This window comes from Athene cunicularia (assembly GCF_003259725.1).
Source record: "Athene cunicularia isolate RWA chromosome 3 unlocalized genomic scaffold, athCun1 chr3_part1, whole genome shotgun sequence".
Lineage (NCBI taxonomy): Eukaryota > Metazoa > Chordata > Aves > Strigiformes > Strigidae > Athene > Athene cunicularia.
In genome coordinates this window covers 50,931,238-50,951,174 of record NW_020799097.1, presented here as the reverse complement: position 1 = coordinate 50,951,174, position 19,937 = coordinate 50,931,238, and the positions used below count along the sequence as shown (strand labels likewise).

At 38.7% G+C, this 19,937-nt stretch overlaps 1 protein-coding gene across 1 annotated transcript; it reads right to left on the bottom strand.

The window, feature by feature from the left end:
* Positions 1 to 160: 160 nt before the first annotated feature.
* AMD1 (adenosylmethionine decarboxylase 1) lies at positions 161 to 19,781 on the bottom strand. Its single transcript, XM_026844833.1, has 9 exons — positions 19,760 to 19,781; positions 11,367 to 11,453; positions 9,722 to 9,848; positions 9,136 to 9,238; positions 8,251 to 8,293; positions 8,014 to 8,158; positions 6,895 to 6,987; positions 6,658 to 6,813; positions 161 to 5,716 (listed from the first exon to the last, which is right to left on the bottom strand). The coding sequence occupies exons 3-9, from the start codon at positions 9,836 to 9,838 to the stop codon at positions 5,576 to 5,578; spliced, it is 798 nt and encodes a 265-aa protein (XP_026700634.1). The 5' UTR covers positions 9,839 to 9,848; positions 11,367 to 11,453; positions 19,760 to 19,781; the 3' UTR covers positions 161 to 5,575.
* Between the last annotated feature and the right edge of the window lie 156 nt (positions 19,782 to 19,937).

Here is a 19,937-nt window from a genome sequence, read left to right as displayed (position 1 = left end):
AAGGAAGGAAAAGTTGCACTTTGTGTCCTAGGTGGCATTTAAGACTATAGTAGCCTGTGAGCTGCTAAATGAATGGGTATCAGTCACAGAACATCTTGCTCCCTCCTTAGCATATCTGAAAAGGTCACTAAAGATCCAGTTTGACTTCTCTCAGGGATAACTGGGTTTGCACTGAGCACCAGGAACCTTGTACTGGCACACTGACTCATTCCAGACTTAAACAGTTCTAGTGCATGTCTTCAGATGGGCAGATGCCTTGGCATATTTTGAAGTATTAAAACAAATTTAGAACTGACACAATCAATATAATCCTCAATCTAGAAAAAGAATGTGGGGAAGATAACAGCAATGCTATAAATTACATCATTTAAAGTTAGGGATTAGGTAAAGCATGCACATTGGGAACGAAGTAATAGCAGAATTGTGGTTTCATGTTCTGGCTAATCCAGGAATGAAAAATGATGAGATTATGGTATTCATGTGTCTGAATTTGTTCTGAAATGTGATTTCACATATTGTACTTGTATGCATATATTTAAAATTAATAGCAGTTACCCAAGGCAGAACTAAGCATATTACAGATAATGTAAAATTTGTATCAAGATATGACTGTCAGGCAGCTGCAGAAGCAACTCTCTAGGGCCTGCTTCATTTTAATTTTATTTAACATAACAGCAGCTCTGGTATTGTAAGTACTATGTATAACAAGAAATAGAAAAAAATTGAGGTTAACTTGAAATTTGGCTAAACCTTGTTTTCAGCAGTGCTTGTGGGTATGAAGTACACCAACAGCAAATACTATAAGCAATTTTTCCCCTAGTCCAATCTCCCCCAAAAAGCAGAGGCCTGTCTGAACCATAAGCAGTATGCAGAATACCCCATGGACTACACCACCAGTAATACCACAGCATGAAATGAAGCAGGATGAAGTGAAAGTGTAACTTAACCTGAAGTTAACTGTGTAACTGAAAGTCAAATGGAACAAATTGTCAGGAAATGCCTGTCTCAGCAGCTCTCTAATGAGAGCACTCTCTTCCAAGTCCTGGGCTGTAGGTACATTCACAGCACAGCTATGCAAGCATTTGAAGTTGGAGTATTTTTTACTTACATGTATTTAAGAACATTGAGGTAATTGTCTGCATTCCTTTACATGTGAATCCTGTTCGCTTAGCTCCAGGTAGCTGAGTCAGCACAGTTCCTCAGTTGTTCATTACATTTTATACTGAATTGTCATTACTGTAGTTGCATGGGTGCTTAACAGGTCAGCACTGAAGGACCTGCTCTTTCTAGCTTTTGGCCACAGGCTCTACTTTAACATTTCAACAGGCTTCAGATTTACCATCATGTGTTTGGAAGCAAATTTTTTCCACCTCTAACTCAGTTTTGGCTGTACAGCTTGGGAGGGAGTACTCCACACTTCTGGAACACATCCTCAGCATTGTTTCCAAGCCTTATTAGTGGAGTTGCTTTTAGGACTATCACTAGGGAAACTTGAGTTTATACCACTCCAGTTGAGAAGCATCAAGACTCCTCTGCCAGCATGTAATCCTGCACCACCAAAGCAGCAGTGAGACAGCCAGCCAGTACCTGTTCCTAGAATAATCCTGCACTCAGATCCCAGTGCCAGCAGATTCATCTTTAGCATCAGTATATTAGGGCAGAGTCCTAGGGCTGGAACTCGGTGGCTTTTAAGGCCTACTCAAATGGCTTGAACACCAGCACTGGTGCCAGCAGCTCTATTTCTACCCTGTGTTGAACCTACATAGGGGGGTCCAGACACAAACCACCTTGCCCTCTTGCCTGCACTAATCATGCTAGCTACAGTCTGCCCATCCCCACAGAGTCTAAAATGAGACCCTCCAGCTTTGCAACTACGAACATTATCTTCCTTCCTCAGACTTTCAATTAGCTTATAGAGCTTTGAACTCCTCTCCTTTTTCTGAAAGAACTGTGACCCCAGCACTCACCACTCCAGACTAAGCTCAAATACAGAAAAAGTCCACAAGAAACAGAAGGAAGGACAGGCTACCAAGGGGAAATAGAAAGCATTTACTAGGCACAGAGACAAAACTAAACCAGCCAAGGTCACTTAAAACTGATGAATCAAGCAGGTGACCTAAGACCAGAAAACAAACTGATATACCTCCTGAACCTCAGTCTTCACTAAGGCAGCCTCCTCTCAGACCACACAGGTCTCTGTTCATAGTAGTAGTTAGTGGAATAGATGTGCTCACTGTAGCAGAGTTGGCATCAAGTTAGGGACTGTTAAATTGGACCACAAACCCACAAGACAGGATGGGATTCATCTGACAGTAGATATCTACAGAAAGCCTTTCCTACCCCTTTACAGTGGTTATTTCACTGATTTATTCACAGAAATTAAGTGGCCATGTGGACTTGCAGCCAGTTCTGTTTCCTCCCCTGGTTTACAAGAAATACAAGCATCTAACACAGCTAATGACTACAGCAAGCTTTGAATTTGTGCTGCTATAATGGATAGAACTATGTAGATACCATATTCTCCTGCAGTTATCAGCACCATTTAAGAGAGAAAGGCTAGTGAAAAGTATTATTAAGAACACTCCTGAGGTGAAAAGTGAGAAGATGACAAGTAATTTTACAGGAAACCTGCCAACTTCAAAGCCAGTTAAAATACAACAAAAAATTACAATGAATCTTCAGTTTTTTGGAGGCAAGTCTAGAAAGCAGTTCTTCAGAGGTAGGTTACTGCTAACTTGTCATAGCTGAGACCGTCAGACAAAATCTCTTGGAATTTCTTCTTTTCATAGAAGACTGACATTGTTGAAAATGCCCAAGTCAAGTACTTGAAATAACTAGGACAAGTTACTATTTAATACCCAAAGCACAATTCGAGAAGTATAGCATGACAGAATAGGTTCTGGGTGACTAATGAAACCTGTATTGAGACATGAACAATTTAAATGTATTATGTCTTCAACACTAACACAAGTTTTCCCTACTTAGGTGACTTTGTGGGATGTCAGCACTGTTAGAGCTTCACAGTTACAGTTCAACTGCAGCTGCTGTTCCTGTAGGACTGATCACATAGAACTAAGGAAGTTTATGTTCACTGCATCTGCTTAGCAGTGACATTCCTAGCCACTAGCTTCTGATCTAGCTTACCATCCAGATTAAGTACATGCCTACTTTATCTTGAGACAAACTTCACCTTGAACTCTCAAAGTCAGTCTAAGCTTAAGTACCATAAATGTATGCCAGGGTTTGTTATGTAAAACCTGAAAGTTGTCTTAATTCAGAGGAATATTTAAAATACTTAGTGCTGAAGGAAAAAAAGACAGGTTAGAGGAAGACAGCAAATCTCAAAGCTGTGTATGTTCATTTAGACAAATGTGTAGCCTTAAGAACAGCATAACATTTTCATTTGGCTTCCTTTGACATGCCATCTCATATTAAACTACCAGCATGTTAACATTTGAGATGCACCCCCTACAAGGGCAAAGTAAGGTAATTTAGGACAAGAAACAAATCTTTCAGAATTAAACCATTGGTATCAAAAAGCATGAAGAGCATGAAGGGTAGAATTGCTGGATCATCACTACAAACAATTTAAGCGAACTTTTATTGAAGCATTAAGTTGTGGTACAGATATTTTTAAATGATCAAAGTCTAACACCACAGAAATTATAAACACCATACTCCCCCCATCCTGATCACCCTAGATAGTTCAGTAATCCATTCAACAGCTTTCATTTTTATAGCCAAGGCTTAAGCTTCTATTTGTAAATTGTGTATTTCAGTATTACTTGAAAAGGGATCTTCAGTCTACTTAAAGGACCTCAAGCCAACAAATGTCAAGTCAGTTGGGACAACGTTCAAGAACAAAAAACCACTGAAATATTGGTCCTCAGTATTAACACCAAAAAGCATTAGTGCCATTTACAGCATGTAATTGATAACATTGGTAAAGAACATCAACAATATGCTTAAAATTAAAAAATGTTCCAACCACTTGATTTCTAACCAAGCAGACTTTAGTTTAGAAGCACTGAAAAAGTGCTTCATTTATAAATACAGAAGGAACAAAAAAACACTGTGTCAAACCAGAGTCAAAACACTGCAAGGACAAGAGGGGAAAAAAAAAAAATCTCAATTTCAGAGTTAATATGCTGGTCTCACAGCTGTTAAAATCCCAGTATTTGCAAACATAGCTGAACATGTGCCAGCTCTTTAAAGCCTGCATTTTAGTCAATACCCATTAAAGTGACTTTGAATTACACACTTATTCATGCCCTATGAATAGCATTCTACTTCACTTCTGTCCAGGTGTCCCAGACAGTTCTTGTTCTATGCCTTCACTTAATGCCCTCAAGTCACAGTAAGAGGAACCACCTTAAGTAATTAGGAGGAAAAAACAGATGAAGTCACAACACTCAAATACAACAGAAGTCACATGCACAACAATGTCACAGGACTGTCACAAGATAGAGGCATTAGCTTTGCTCAGAACAACAAAATGAATTGACACTGGACCAGTTTAGAAGCACTCTTTACAGTTAGAAGTGGTAGATCACAGGTTTTACTGAGAATAATCCAAACCAATCAACACACCCAGACTGGCAAATTCCACTCCTTCACTGGATCTACCTGCCAGGGCTCAAGAGCACCAGCTTCTTAGTCTGACATAACTGGTGATTAGGAAAGAGAATGTCTGGTGCCATTATGAACTAGCACTCTGCAAAGCTGCCACACAACCATGGCAAAGCATTTTCATCCTGACTCAGCTCTTCCCCTGTCAAGACTTGGACCTTCTTCAAATTCTGCCATCATGTAGCAGTGTGACAGCTTGGGAATGTGGACAGATAAATGAGCATTAAGGTAAGATGAAATTTAACCTGCATTAGTACCTATACCCAAGTTCCTAAAGGTGAAAGACCAATGCATTAGCCCACTGCTACAGTATAGCTGAGCAAATTCCTATAAGCTTTATTAGAGCATGAAACATCAGTCTGATTTAAAAACAAATCAACCACCACCTGTAGTAGCAAAACAATTTGTAACTGTTTTAAGAACTTTCTCCAAACATGAAAGTGTTAATTAGGAATCAGTTTCATTAGAAATCATAAAAGTTTGTCAAAAACTGTTTTAGACTGAAATCACAACACAGAGTGACAATTTAACAGAGAACTGTCCCCAGTGAGTAGGTTGAGGCTAAAGTCTAGTGAGGACGAAAGCCTTGTCTGTGGGGAATTTTTGGTGATACCTGGAGAAAAACTATACTGTGTGTAATTCTACCTGAATCATTTTTACAAGTGTTGGAAAGTTTCATACAGTAAGATTTTTCTACATGCACTTCAATTTCACAGCAAGAGTGGCATAGAGTACCTAAACACAGAAGAGAGCATTCATGCAAGATATCTAACTCCTTGATATAATAATGCATACAATTCAAAATGGTTATACTATGATTACACCTAGGGCTTTCCACAACTACAAGGTGGTGGGAGTGGAAAGCATGGCCCCCTGAATCATTAACTAGAAAGCAACCACCACCTTCTATATGGGATTTCTTTTTGCGCTTTTTCTTCATTCTTAATCAACTGTGCTGTTGCTGGCGATTTTTTGTAAAACTGGTAAAAACAAAATTATAATCACTGAATTGGGCAATCTGGTGATCAAGACGTTTAAACCCCTCAATCTTCTGGGCAGAAGAAAACACTGTACGACATTTAGAGCTCTAGAAAACAAAAAAGTGAAAGTTACTTTTTTAAACTTTGCATTTAGAGATTACTAGCACAGTATGTATTTTGTGTGATTCCTGTGATACTGTTACAAACATACTTCAAACCCATGCCTGACAGTGCTGTGGGAAGTTTCAATCCCAAGCAAGGATTCTGCTCCCCAAGTATGGTATTGCTTTTCTATGAACCACTATGGGGACTGGAACACCTCTCTTATGAGGACAGACTAAGAGTTGGGGTTGTTCAGCCTGGAGAAGAGAAGGCTCTGGGGAGACCTTACTGTGGTCTTTCAGTACTTAGAAGCCTATAAGACAGGGACAAACCTCTTAGCAGGGCCTGTTTCAATAGGACAAGGGGTAATGGTTTTAAACTACAAAATGGTAGTTTTAGACTAGATATTTTTTACAATGAAGGTGGTGAAGCACTGAAACAGGTTGCCCAGAGAGGTGGGAGATGCTCCATCCCTTGAAAAATTCAAGGCCAAGTTGGATGGTGCTCTGAGCAATCTGATTTAGTTGAAGATGACCCTGCTCACTGCAAAAGGTTGGACTAGATGACCTTTAAAGGTTCCTTCCAACCCAAACTACTCTATGATTAGCTGGCAGCATCACCATTAACAGCAGCACTTCTACAACTGACAGCTGCTGCCAAATCCAGAAAAATGCCAAAGCATTCATGCCCATACAGAACTGCACAGAAAGCTGTTAGAATACTGAGATTGGGCTGCCTTATCTTAGTATTTCTTAAGTTTTCTGAAGATTTAGTAGGTGCCAAAGTGATAAGAGTATTTTTACTTCCCAGAGAAACTACCATCCAAATATACAGGCAAACTGGAAACAGCTAACACTCCAGTAAAAAAAAAACAAACCTCTAGCCTTGTTTTGTTTGTGTCTACATGTTATTTCAGGAGCTGACAAGCTAATAAAAGAAAGCTCACCTGATTAACAAAGAGGGTTGTCACAAATTTTCCTGGCTTGAAAACCTCTACAACTTTTCTAATCAGGTCATCATAAGAGGTCTGACTTATGTTTGTTTCAAAACTAACGTAAGAAAACTCTGGTTCTGGAGTGATGTGAATAGTCCAGTAAGTTCCCTGGAAAAAATTAAACACAGTATTACTGCCAAATAAATACTAGTTACTTTAACATTAATTATCAGTAAGTGGAAAACTTACATCCGATTTCATCCCATTCATTGAATACCCACAAGGATTGAACATTGTAGCATCAATAACAGAACCTGGTATCAGGTCACGAATTCCACTCATCTGAAATAGAAGATTACACCACTCAGTTTATCATCATCCTTACACTTGTTTAGATTTAAGTCCAAGGCAGAATGAACACTGATTTAGGGGACAGGACACCACAATTCTCCTATTAACAAGTCAGTTTTATAATCTGTACCACTGCGGATGAACATCTGTGCATCCTGTCACTTACCAAGTAAGTGACTGAATGACAAGTTGCATGCTAGTCAGATACTTTGCTTCCTACAGAACCAAGCTGCATATCTTCAAGACAAGGGAATGGCTTAGAATTCTAAAACATAATTTCTTCTGCAACTAATAGAAAAATTGAACTCCTGTTCAACCACTATCCACAACAGGAAGGCTGCTTACATTTACTCCAGAGTAAGAATATACTATTTCATACTCTAGAATGAAGTATAATCCCAAGCATTCAGGTTTCCCACACAGTACCTGAGATAGAGCCCAATCTCAATGCAAATACAGTATGATAATCAAAGCTTAAGATGGAAAGCCATAGGAAATCAATGTACTTGTCAGAAACTTGTTCCTGTCACAGGACTGTTCCATTGGGAAAAAGGAGAAAAGGAGACAAATGCCACCAAGTTGCGCTTAGACCTTAAATCTACCCCACACCCCATAACCAAACAGTTCCATGATTTAACCTTAATTTTGATATCTACATTAACTTGGCATTCGTTATCTTCAGTCTAAGTCTTACTCCTTGTAATCTCTATCCTTCAATGGAAGTTAGTCAACTGTGGTTTTATTCCCATTTCTCCGTTTTTCAGAAGATAAGCTTCCAATCACTCAAAGCACTACAAACTACGCCTTTCAATAGATTAAATTCAGGTCATTGAAAATGTGAAGTTATGTTTCCCAAAACATTCTAGAACTAAATCTGTTTTACCCCCAAAACATTAGCCTGATATTTTCTAAGATCTTTCCTACCACAAAGCAAATCCTGTATGAAATGATAAGTGAAGCATTTTGTTGCCTGATTTCCACCATTCCCCAAAATGCCCAGTTTTCAAGCAAACATACACGAGTGACATCATTTGCAGTAACACCGTCTTTCATGTAGAACTGGTCCATAACTACTGGGTCAAGCTCACTCATCAGAATTTCCAGTGTCTGATCAGGCTGATTGGATATCCGACTCTCTGGGAAATCCAGGGTGTACAGGTACCTATATAAAATACAAATCATATGTAGTATTACCAGCACCAAGCTAAAAGTTCTGCTGTAAGCCCCAAGATTTCAAAGTCTTCACATACATACCAGCAATCAGAATTCATACGCCCCATGCAATAAGCTGCTCCATCTAGACAAGACAAAAAGTCTCCAGTTAATGTACCACAGCTGATCCTTTAGGTAAAAGTTTAGCTTCATTTCATATTTAAAGATACTAGAAGTCTTTCACAGAACACCAAGAGGTTCACTGATACAGCCCGTATCTGTATCAAATAACCAGGTATCTGACTTCAGGAACGTAAAGCCAACAATCAGAAAAACAGGCTCCCTCGGAATGTCATCTGGACACCCCAGTTCAGAGCCTACTAGCAGAAAGTTCCAATTAAAGCTTTAGCTAGGCAGAGAAAGAAACCCTAGTACCCTTAAGCATCTATTTAATGATTTTACAATTAGCATTTATTTTCAAATAACTCATAAGTACTACAGCTTCCATGTTACTTCAAAAAAACCTTTCTGCCAGTAGTTAAAATTCAAAGTTACTCTTGCAAAGTTTTATATTGTTATCAAATGTTTAAATTCAATCTTTAGTGCAGTGACTTTTCTGAGAAAAGCTTGTATTTTACACATACATTTTTCTTCAGTGTATTAATTACTTTAAATTACTATCCCACATTTTTAATGAGGCTTTTAGGGTTAGTTCTGTAGACTGAAAGTCTGAAGATGACCTCAGTTAAGGCAGGGTGCCAAGTATCAAGCCTAGTATGATTTAAATTTTGATCTTAGCAAGTTAGTGTCAGAAATCCAGAAAGTATTTATAGCTTTTGATTTTGATGCAGCCAAAGCCTGTGCTGGCTGCAGAACCACAAGGACTGCTGAATGAATGGCCTGGCAGCCTGTACATATTGTACTGGTTGTCACTTCTCATCAACAATTCACACAGGCTGTGCAACTTTGCTGGTTTCATGAACTTACTTGGGAAAATTTCATTAAGGAACTCTACTTCTTCCTGGAAATTCCTATGTGGGTACTCCTGGTGGGAAGGCTTCATGAAATTCTTACGTGAATAAAAGAAGCTCTGAAAAAATGAAGGTGCATCTTAGATATTGAATATATGCATTCACCTTAAATCTAAAAATAAGAAATGCTTGCATTTATCTAGATAAGCTTCCACAGGATTTAAGTCTTCATTATCAAAACACTGCTATCTGTATTTCCATTTCAGAGGCATATGGTTACTCCTAGCTTAATCTGTAAGCTCCAGAAGACAGCTTCCAAATTTGTTTTCCACAACAAAACATCAGCAACTTCAGCAGTGACAACATAGATATGGAAGTCTTCCACCTGTAAGTAATCTTAACTCAGCATCTGTAAGTTAGACAAATAGAAGGCTAAATCCTGCAGCAGAGCAAGCAATCTCATCATTATAATCTTCCCCTTACAGAAAACATACTTAAATGGCAAAGAAAGTTTCAGAATATTTAATAATCATTTCATTTTAAGTATTAGTAAAAAGCTTTTTATACATTCTAAGGAAGAAGTAGAATTTTTGGCACCTTACCTGAATTGAGTCAAACCCACTGTACTCCCTAGCAAGCTCCAACAGGGGAACCAGTGCTTGCAGTAAGAGGGTGGTACCACACGTCTTCAAAATGAAACGTCTCTTGGAGACAAACATGCTACTCTCACTGAAAAAAAAAAAGTGTTAAAAATATATTAATACTCTATAAACACAACAAGCCAGGAGAGAATGGTTAAGATGTTGGTTCTCATCCCAACCAACTGCATTAGCATAAGTGAACATTCAGCATATGGTACATAAACATGCTTGGCAAATGGACCAAACCAATAGATTTCAGCTAATATTTGAGAGCTGATCTCCCAAAACAAATACCTGGTGCAAGCATGATACTACACAGCTACCACACTACAAGAAAAGAGCTACTACAAGCACTACATATACTCCAACTATTTAAGAAATACAAACATGCTGTGAGGTGGGCACAGAGACACACTATTTAATTTCTCAACCCAGACAGAACAAGGTCAAACTTGAAATCTGACTTTCTCAGCTGAAAAAAATCCCATGAGGAAGTGAACTAAAAAAGTCAAAAGCCTTAACAGAATTTCATAAATTTTTCTGGCTGCAACTTCTAGGGAAGCAGTAAATCAGCACCTGTCCACAGAAACAGGAAGTATCATAATGAGAGAGTAGATGCAGCCGTAAGATATGCCTTACACATAAGATGCAGGAATTAACTATACATAAACTATTAAGTCAGATACTTAACTACAGTCCCACTGAACTGGAGATAAGCATTGATACTACATCCAGAACACTTAACACATATAACAGGTATCTTCTCACCAAGTAACTGAACAATGGTAATAAAAGTCTTGCAGAAATAACTCAGTTTGGAATACTGTTTAAGAATTCAAAGTCAAGGTTATATTTCATCCAGTATACAGTTGTAACTAGTTATGATCTTTTCAAAATCTTGTTTTAATATGAAGCTTGCAGAAATGAGACTTCAGCACAGTTTCTCTGACTAGCTTGCTCTTAAACCAACCTTGCCCTCAAGGCAGTCTTTTAGAGTACAAAAGCTTCAGTTTTTGTCATCTGAAGTAAAACAGAGAATGTCAATGTGTCTGTAAAGTTCACATAGAAAAAGCATGAAAGTATTCTGCAGGATGAAAAACATATGGCAAAAGTAGTGTCCTTACAACTAACTGCTGAACAAAAATTCCAAGATTTCAGGAAAGCTACACACTTTTACAGATGTCCTTAGCTCAGCTGCAAGAGTTGTTCCACTTCATTGCATTATCTGGAGTTAAAGCTGATCTACTGATAAGAGTTTTTGCTGATCTAAAAGTGACACCTACATGCACTATTCTGCTGAAGTAATCCTAAACCTCTTAAGTGGGGAGACTGATTTACCCCTGGGCAAAATTCAGTGATCAGGTGCAGAAACACCATAGCTCTGTCCTTAATCCTTTTAGGTAAAGAAAAAAGACAAGCACTGATGACTATGAAGACATTTACACTAGTGAACAGAAGCCACAGTACTGTGATTAGCAGACCCCTGCAAGTTCTAGTCATGAACAGCAGAATCTTAACCCCAGACTGGATTCTGAGCCAAATGGATCCCGTATGACAGCTAACTTTTTTACCTCTTCCAGACTAAGAGAATAAGCTAATGGCTTACCTGAGTACATAAGCTTCCTGCTTGTCAGTTTTTGTCACACTTATGATCAAACAATGCACATTCTCCAGAAGTTTGTCCCACTCAATCCTGTGAAGAAAGTATAGAAGAGCACAAACAGGTTAAACTGAAGCTTTCTGGGACTCTGGGTAAAAAGTACAGCCCAAACAAGACTACAGCTCTTGAGTTGCTGGATCTGAGAACACGAAAGGCAAAGACTTTTTATACAGGAATTGTGTATCATAATAAAGTAATATCCAATTCTGAGCTCCTAATGGCTAAGTATTCCTCAAGATCTGTTAGTGTAATCTGCTGCACAAGGACAAGTGTCAAACAGCAACCCCAAGCTTCTAACTAGGCAAGACAAGATAACCTTAAGTCCTGCATCCCACATGTACTAAGATAAAATTCATTGTTAACTCAAAGTATGCTTTTCGATCTCCATGTACTTCACAGTAGTCACTGGCAATTACTAGAGCAATAAACGATTGTGTTTTATTTGTCCAACTTAGAGTCAAGTTTATAATTTAATTGAAAACCAGCCTGAAAAACTAATACCTCTCAATTACCTGAATTCCTCTTTGATCAATCAGGATCACAGAATTCTTTCTAACTCTAGAAATTATAGAAGACTTATAGCAAATATTTTAGAATATTTACTTCCAAGAAAATGAACAGAACTATTTTCATATAGTGCAAGTTGAAGCTACAGTGCTAGATTTTAGTATAGTGGTAGAAGATTAGTATGTCAGTTCTTTACTGAGATTATTAAAGGGATTATATAGAGAAACTGACCAAAAAAAAATTAAAGGTTTCAAATTAAGCCCCAAAACTTTAAAGTACTCACAAGAAGTGACAGACTTTCAAAAGCCTACTTTGGTTGTCACTTCAGCCTTGTGTCTACACCAGATTAGTATAATCCAACATTAAATTTGCTATCAAGCAGACAGTAACAGATACAGCTTCAAGACTGACAACTGCCCTACTTCTCCCATCTCTCCCTTCCTACAGCATATTACACTAGCTGGTTTGTGCTGCCTCTTGTGCTCAGACCTGCCCCAAACTAAGTTGGCCAATCAGTAGAGCTGGAACAACTATAGGACCTTTTGAAGTTGGAAGCATGAAGTATTGCAGTATTTTCTTCACCAAGCAAGCTATTAGATTGGCTCAGACACCCATATAACCATCAGCCTAATCCCACCACAGGACTCAGACCTCTCTCCCTTTGACACTGTAAAAGCTCTATAGCTGTACTTCAGGACAGAGCACTCACTGTTCATTCTACCATCAGGGTTCTTCCAGCAGCCATCAATCTTTCTCCTTAGAAAACTGGTCAGTCTGCAAAGTCAAAGTTCTAGATTCTGCTGTATGCATCACTAAAATATATATCCAGATTTTCTTCACTTCTCTAAACACCCCAGCAAATAAATGCCTTAATTCTTCCCTCACTTGAGAATGCCTCCTGAAACTGAACTCTATCTTTCCTACTAATACTTGGGGATCTTCCCTTTTAAAGTGTATGACAGTAAAGCAGTATATTTAGAGGAGTCGACTAGAACAACACACTTAAAACTTAGACTCCCACTACAGTCTCTTTTTAGATGAGCCTGAAGCTATTAAAAGAGTTTGAGAATCCTATGCATCTTAAAATCCCTCACAATTAAGTGCACATCTGAACAAATTTGAAATCAGTGATACAACTGGATACTTAAAATCAAAGTGGGGTTTTCCCTACCACCCCAGTTTGTGAACCCTGATGAAATACTCTTCTGCAGCTATACATGACAGCACAGACCACTCAAATCTGCATATCAAATTAAAAAAACAGCTTGTTCTTAATGCTCATATAAAGTCCCACACATTTTTTCAGCTCTACAGTTCTGTCATTAACTGACTTTAGCTTAGCTCCTGATACTCAAGTTTAGATGAAAATGCAAATGTCTGTCTTAAAAATAGGTATACTATGAACTATTTCACTCTTTGCATTTACCAGGTTTTTCAATGTTCCTAGACATCACACTACTTTGCTGAGGACTGGAGGATTTCTTTTTCTCTGGAAGCTACAGCACACCTGCATAAATTTGCCAGCCTTACTATCTCCCCTCTAATATCTTGTTATACTTTTCCTGTAAATTGAATTAGGTAATGTCTTAATTTGTTCAAATCATTCCAGCACCACTGATACTTTATCCGCCATTAAAGAAACACCCAGCATCTGACATAGCATTTACGAAAGCTGAGGCAGAATTCCCTTACACTGCCTGATGCTGAGCTGCAGTAACCCCATTTGTACATTACTACAAATCTGATTTTGTACCTGCTTCAGTATTCATGGGTATGTAACTATCTCAGGCTTTGCAAGAGCATATGTATCAACCTTCACAAGTTTCTTTCCTGGTCAGGCAGCCAAAACCTCAGCTTTATGTAGACCAATGAGAATTTTCTACAAGTATCACTGTAGTGCAGTTCCATGAAGACATTTCAGGAAAATGGCTCATTTAAATTTCAATCACATTTGCAAAGGAAGATGTAACAATTTTGCAGCTGAAGTCCAACAGTGAAGGATCACTACAGCATACTACCAACAATACAATATTGCATGTTAAGTCCAAAGCCTACCATTCAAAATAGTTCCTAGTTAATCTTAGTACTACAGTTGGTATTTAGGTACTCTGGCTGAAATCCACAGTTGCACAGGACCTTTGTGTATTACAATTTCACTTGATTCTTCACTATTCCACTACAGAAACCATAGCTAAGCATATGCTAAATGCTCATGCATTCAGCCTTTACAGGAATAAAGGATAAGTTCATTTGATCTGATTAGAGTAGCATTAAGGAAATAAGCCTACAAGTTGAGAAACATACAAGACATCAGGCTTGATCCAGAAGCATGCATAAAGTAGTACTCAAAGGGTTGCGGCACCCAGGATGAGACTTGGCTATGTTAGGGAGAAGTTTTGCAGAGATACTGGCCTGTACCTGTAGGCATTTTAAAGTTAAGCACAGAAAACTATAGAAAGTCCATTAGCATGCTGGATTTGATCTCAATATAATCTATTTAAACAAGATGACCTTAGTATTTGACATTTTCCATTGTTTAAAGCAGAGCTAAGGAAGAACATCTGGGACAACTTTGTACCAAGACGACCAAGTTCACCAGAAGTCTAACTCTTGTATTTCTTTTCTTTAATCTATATAATTGTTACTAGAGTCAAGCAACATCCACCCTCACTTAACCTGAAACAAAAAAATCCACCCTAAAAAGAGCATTTAAATAGTTATCAGTACATGTATTGCAGCTAATCACATTCGGTTAATTAAAAATCCTCAAAGTTAGTAACTGTGAAATACTTGAGAACATTACTTCTTATTTCATAACTGAGTGAAGTTTTACCTGGGAAGCAAAACCTCCAACTGAAAAATGGAACCAAAGAGACTAGCTCTCAATAAAATGCTATCATGGGCTTCTGCTCTTCAAAATTTCCCCTTCAATGGGAAGTCTGTGGATTGCATTACTATTTCCTAAATAATTTCCCATAACAAGATGTCAGGATAACCCCAAATGCTCTGGCAACTGCTTTCCTATACTCAAGCCAAGAGTATCATTCATGGGGATCACTGGTAAGCTAAGTTCTGCAGCAGACCTGCATCCACTGGAACTCCAAACCAAAAATGCATTGGAGACCAAGTCCTCACTCTTATGTAGGCTTATTACTCACTTCATTCCCAAGCACACCATCTATCTTAAATGGCTGAACATATTCAGAGAATACCAAGTGAAAACAGAATACATCTACTGAAGTGTGAAAAACTGCCCAGGCTTGAGTAGTAGGAAGCTACTTGTTCTATACTTGATTAGCAGAATATGCCAAAAGAAAAAAATTCTACTCCTATGCCTGTGTTGCAGTGTTTAGTGCCTTATCAGCACAGACTTGTCACCAGAGTGCAAGTAACTTCCATTCAAACTGCCACCCAGGTATGTCAGTATGGAAAACCTATCAGAAGTATTTTAATTTATGCTTAAAGTGTATCATGAAACTAATAGTCAACAGTCCTTTTCAACCAAATTCCAAACCATTGTGTTTACTCCTTTATTTCATATTTCTGAGAAAAAAAAAGAATGAATGAGCTCTGAATCAAGTTTTCCTTGCTGGATAAAACCATACTTTTGGATGCAGATTATTGGCCTACTCTGAGCCTTCACCTTCAGAGTAAAACAGGTTCTTAACACAGGAGTCAAGTATGTCAAGCAGTAGCGCAATACTGCTGTTTCAGGCTGACTGGGAAGGGGCTAACAGCAATTTAAAGAGATAAAGAACATCAAGAACTTGTTCCTATCAGCAATTAACAGCCTCCACAAGTATACCATGCCACCACTGCACTAACAGTACACCTTACTAACAGCCCAGACACCACTGGGAGGAAAACTTGTTTTGCACTAGGGTAGGAATTCTTAAGAAATAAAACATATGGAATTCCTAAAGACAGCTTAAGCTGTATACATACTCTTGCACAGCTTTTCATTGAAATAGAACAGCTGTCAAGCCTGCAGTAATCAAAGTAATAAGTATTTTAATCTTGGTATTTCACTGTAAGACCTTGTTTTAAAAAAAGCATTCAACTGCAGAGCAACCTTTTATTCTCCCACCTGTCACCTCCTAGGTATTCTTAGGGGCCAATAGATGTATTGGTTACCTCATTAGCAGGCTACAGTTAAGTGGGCAAATTCCTACCAATACCAACTACACAAGTCACAAGCTTTTTCTGCAGACAGCTGCACATGAACTATTTCCTATTAGAATCATAAGTTCATAAACTGTTAAAATAGATTATCTTGAACTATGTTCACATCCTGAGTTTAGACACAAGGCACTGTCAACTTGATAATTTTACTTCAGCAGTATCTGTGGAATGCACAAAAACCACACACCCTCTCTATGCTCTGAACACAGATATACAGAAAGACTGCATCTCTCATCTTAAACTTAAACTCTCCAGGGACATGCACTTATTATAAAGACAAGCACCTGAATGGAAAATTGCACCCACATCAAAAGTGACTCCAAGCAGTACTCCTCACAAAATACTTCCTCCCCAAGTCCTGAGCCAATTATTAAACACAATCATTCCCAAATGACACAAAGATATTCCAGTAATGGCACAAAGATGGCCACTTTGTAGCTTTTTTAAAGGCTGCATTTCTCCTGTTGCAGATACTGTTACTGCAGTATACATGGAATGGTAACTCCATCCTTTACATCCAAAAATATTCGATGCATATTCCTAATTCTCTCAGATCTAAAGTCAAACCATACCCCAAGATGGTTAAGGAGGCAAGAGCCCCAGTAGCCACATCAGGGCTTCAACAAGACTTACAGGCAACATTCAGGGCAAGTTTCAGTGTAACCTTCTTCAGAAGGAACATGCTGTAAGGCAGCAAGTATCAACCACAAGCCTCAAATCTTTCTGTTCTCCTGACTGCATAAACAGCCATTAGGAAAGTCCTTTTAGGAACATACTAGTAGTTACATATTTTAATAGGATGCTCTATGGAGTCTCACTAAGGGAACAGATCTTTGACAGAAAGGGACTAAGCAAATTATTTACCAGTTTCAGTGGTAAGGTAGGAAAAAGTCTTAACTTCCCACAAGCAGTATCACAGTCAGTAATAGCAGTAGTAAGTGTAAAAGGGCATGTTCCCTCTGTGTGAAACTATTCTTTAATTACAGTTCAGAGAATTACCTGTAATTTTGAACTTGTTTGCTAAAATTGAATATCAATTTTGATAAGGGTAAGACTGAATTCTTACATAAAAGTTCTCCAGATTACCTTTTATCTCCACATAAAAAAAAAGCTTGGCAAGTACACAGTGATAGAAGCCCTTATCCTGGCACAATCTTGCCTACCCTGCCTTCCTCCCAGTCTCGACAGAGATGCTCTACATTGGTTTGTTGCAAAGCACTGCAGGAGCAAGAAAAGAATAGGGCTTGTGGCCCAGCCTCCTTGAGAAAACAGGCAGATAACACTGCTACAGTCCTTCAGACTGGGGGAAGTGGCAGAGGTGCAGCAGTGAGTTGACTCAGGCTATAGGGTGCAGTACAAAGCAAGTACATACAGGACTCGTATCAGATGCTTGACTATATTGGTGCTTAGTTTTTGTGCAGCACAGGACGAGAATCTCACATCAGTATCACTCCATACTGCTCATTACTGCACTGATTTTCCTCCAATTACTGGTGTGTCTACATAACCAACAAATAGGAAGCACACTGGAGGTCCATAAACAAGCTTAATTTCAGAGTATTCTTCAGTGTTGAAAGCCTGAGATAGAGTCGTAGTACTCACATCATTAACCTGTGGCTTCAAACTTGTGTACATTTAAGATCATGCTAAGCCTTGAGATGGGAAACAGTTGCACATCATCTGAAGGAATAAATAGCTTCTTTTACTGTGGGGATAGTGAATGCACTACTCTGTCATCACACAGTTCCAGGACTCGCAGCATGTTCATCATGTTTTCATCAAACCCTCCTTTCTTACCCATAGTTTAAGGCTATTTTTAAAAACATGCTTCAGAAAGCATACTGAGAACATGAACTAAAGTGAAAGCAAATTATCGCGAGACCACAAAAACGTTAACTTCATTCCACTTTTGAGTACGAGCAGGCATCTTCAGATGCTTGCCACTATTTTAACCACAAGACCTTTTCACAGAAGTGATGAGCAAATGAACAAAATCCCCTCAAATTTTAACAGCAAAGTAAAGCCCATGTTCGGTACTTTTAAGTATTTAGTGGGGACCTCTACTGATTGTACTGATAAGCACAGATCTTCTCTGAAATACTTTACACCTTTCCAAACTCTTCTCTAGAAAGCACATTTGCCCATGGGAGGAAAAAAATGTGAGAAATTTCTTCATTGCATCAGTTCTTGAACTTTATTCCTTTTTCACTGGTGATATCCAGCAAAGGCTTTAAAATATCTAATCCCTAGCAAGCACACCAAATGTAGTTTTTAGCTTGGAACACCAGTTTAGTCATTCAGCACATGAATGGCTCACATTTCACTAAGCAGCTATTACAATACAAAAGGCAAGCTCAACTGGTTTGCAACTTGATTTTAATTTAGCTATTGTTCTAGAGTTTCAGCTTTGATTTCAAGTCCTGTTCAACACAGTTTATTCAATTGCCTTCATAGAACTAGCATAGTGGGATATACCATCTTCAGAATTTGTTCACTCGCATCTATCAACTGCAATAAATAATTTAATCTGACCATCTTCTGGAAGACAATGTTTATAAAACTTCATTTCTTGCTAGCAACAACGTAGCAATAATAATTACTCCTGGGCACAGGTTAAAAGCAATTTTCAGACATGTAACAGCTTCCTACCAAAAAAGTACACAGCTTCAGTTGACATCTTGTATTAAGAGCCAATTAACACAAAGGCCTTCAAAGCTTGCTCACAGCTCTGAAACCGTGTTAAAGACCACATGTTTAACTGTTAACAGTTTGTATCTACTCTATTAAAACTTTACAGCCATATCTAAACCATACAAAGGAACCGTCACAATACCTGTTTTGCAGTTACATTAAATGCGCTTGAGCATTTTAAAAATTAAGTTTGCAGTTTTGTAAACGTAAGCCTGAGCTGACAAGCAGAACACCAGAGCATGAATGTGTCAATGAGGAAAGCATTTGCAGAATGCCATCTCTAAACTAGAACTGCATATTCCAACACCAGCATATGAATGCAAAGTCAAATGAGTACTTTTGGAATCTTTCACATTTGAAGTCAAACACGACAGGAATGCTGAAGTGCCTACACAGATCATCTGCACATATTTCAGCCAGGATTTGCAAGGATTGCCTGGACATCAACTGTACAAGTTGTTACCTTGTGGTATCTGCTACACCACTAAATCTCAAAGAACTGTTTAACCACATCACCATTTCCATGTTAAACACATTATTCAAAAAAGCTTCTCAAGTCATAAAGTTACACGAGCCAACTACCTCATTACACCAACAGGTCAGAGCTAAACGTGTATTCTGCAGTGCTTCTGGCATGGCAGAAATGCAGCTTCCACTACCCCTGAGCTCGTGGTGTATAGTCTCTATATACACACCGGGACACACAAGACAGGCCGTTCATTGTTTCAGGAAAGGCAGCTCTGCCTACTGGCAACTCAGATCTTTGGATGGTTAATTTACCAATATACACAACAGGAGATTTACTGAGAAATACTAAACAAGGAAAAGACAAATAGCATATGCTAAGCATGCCTTTGACTGGAGACAGGGACATCATGAACACATTCCAAACATTCAGTACATCATGCCAAGCTCCCTGACCAAAGCCCACCGGGTAACACTGATCTACGCAAGCAGACCTGGATACACCAAAACCACCGGATCCTCCAGTCGCCACCAGACCCCGAAAAGCCGAACGGCTTACCATCCCGACACCAAACCGCTGACGTGAAGTACAGCCTCCAGGTTCGCTCCGTGTGCTTGGGGCAGCTGCGTGCCGGCAGGTGGCCACCACCGGCTACCTCAGCCCCGCCCCGG

What these genes read in the sequence shown, in the direction of transcription:
- AMD1 (XM_026844833.1), bottom strand. Translation starts at nt 9,838, where the DNA reads ATGTTTGTCTCCAAGAGACGTTTCATTTTGAAGACGTGTGGTACCACC. An exon ending in CGTATGAATTCTGATTGCTG is followed by an intron (nt 8,159 to 8,250) that starts GTATGTATGTGA and finishes TATTTTATATAG; the next exon opens with GTACCTGTACACCCTGGATT. An exon ending in TGAATGGGATGAAATCGGAT is followed by an intron (nt 6,814 to 6,894) that starts GTAAGTTTTCCA and finishes AATTTTTTCCAG; the next exon opens with GGAACTTACTGGACTATTCA.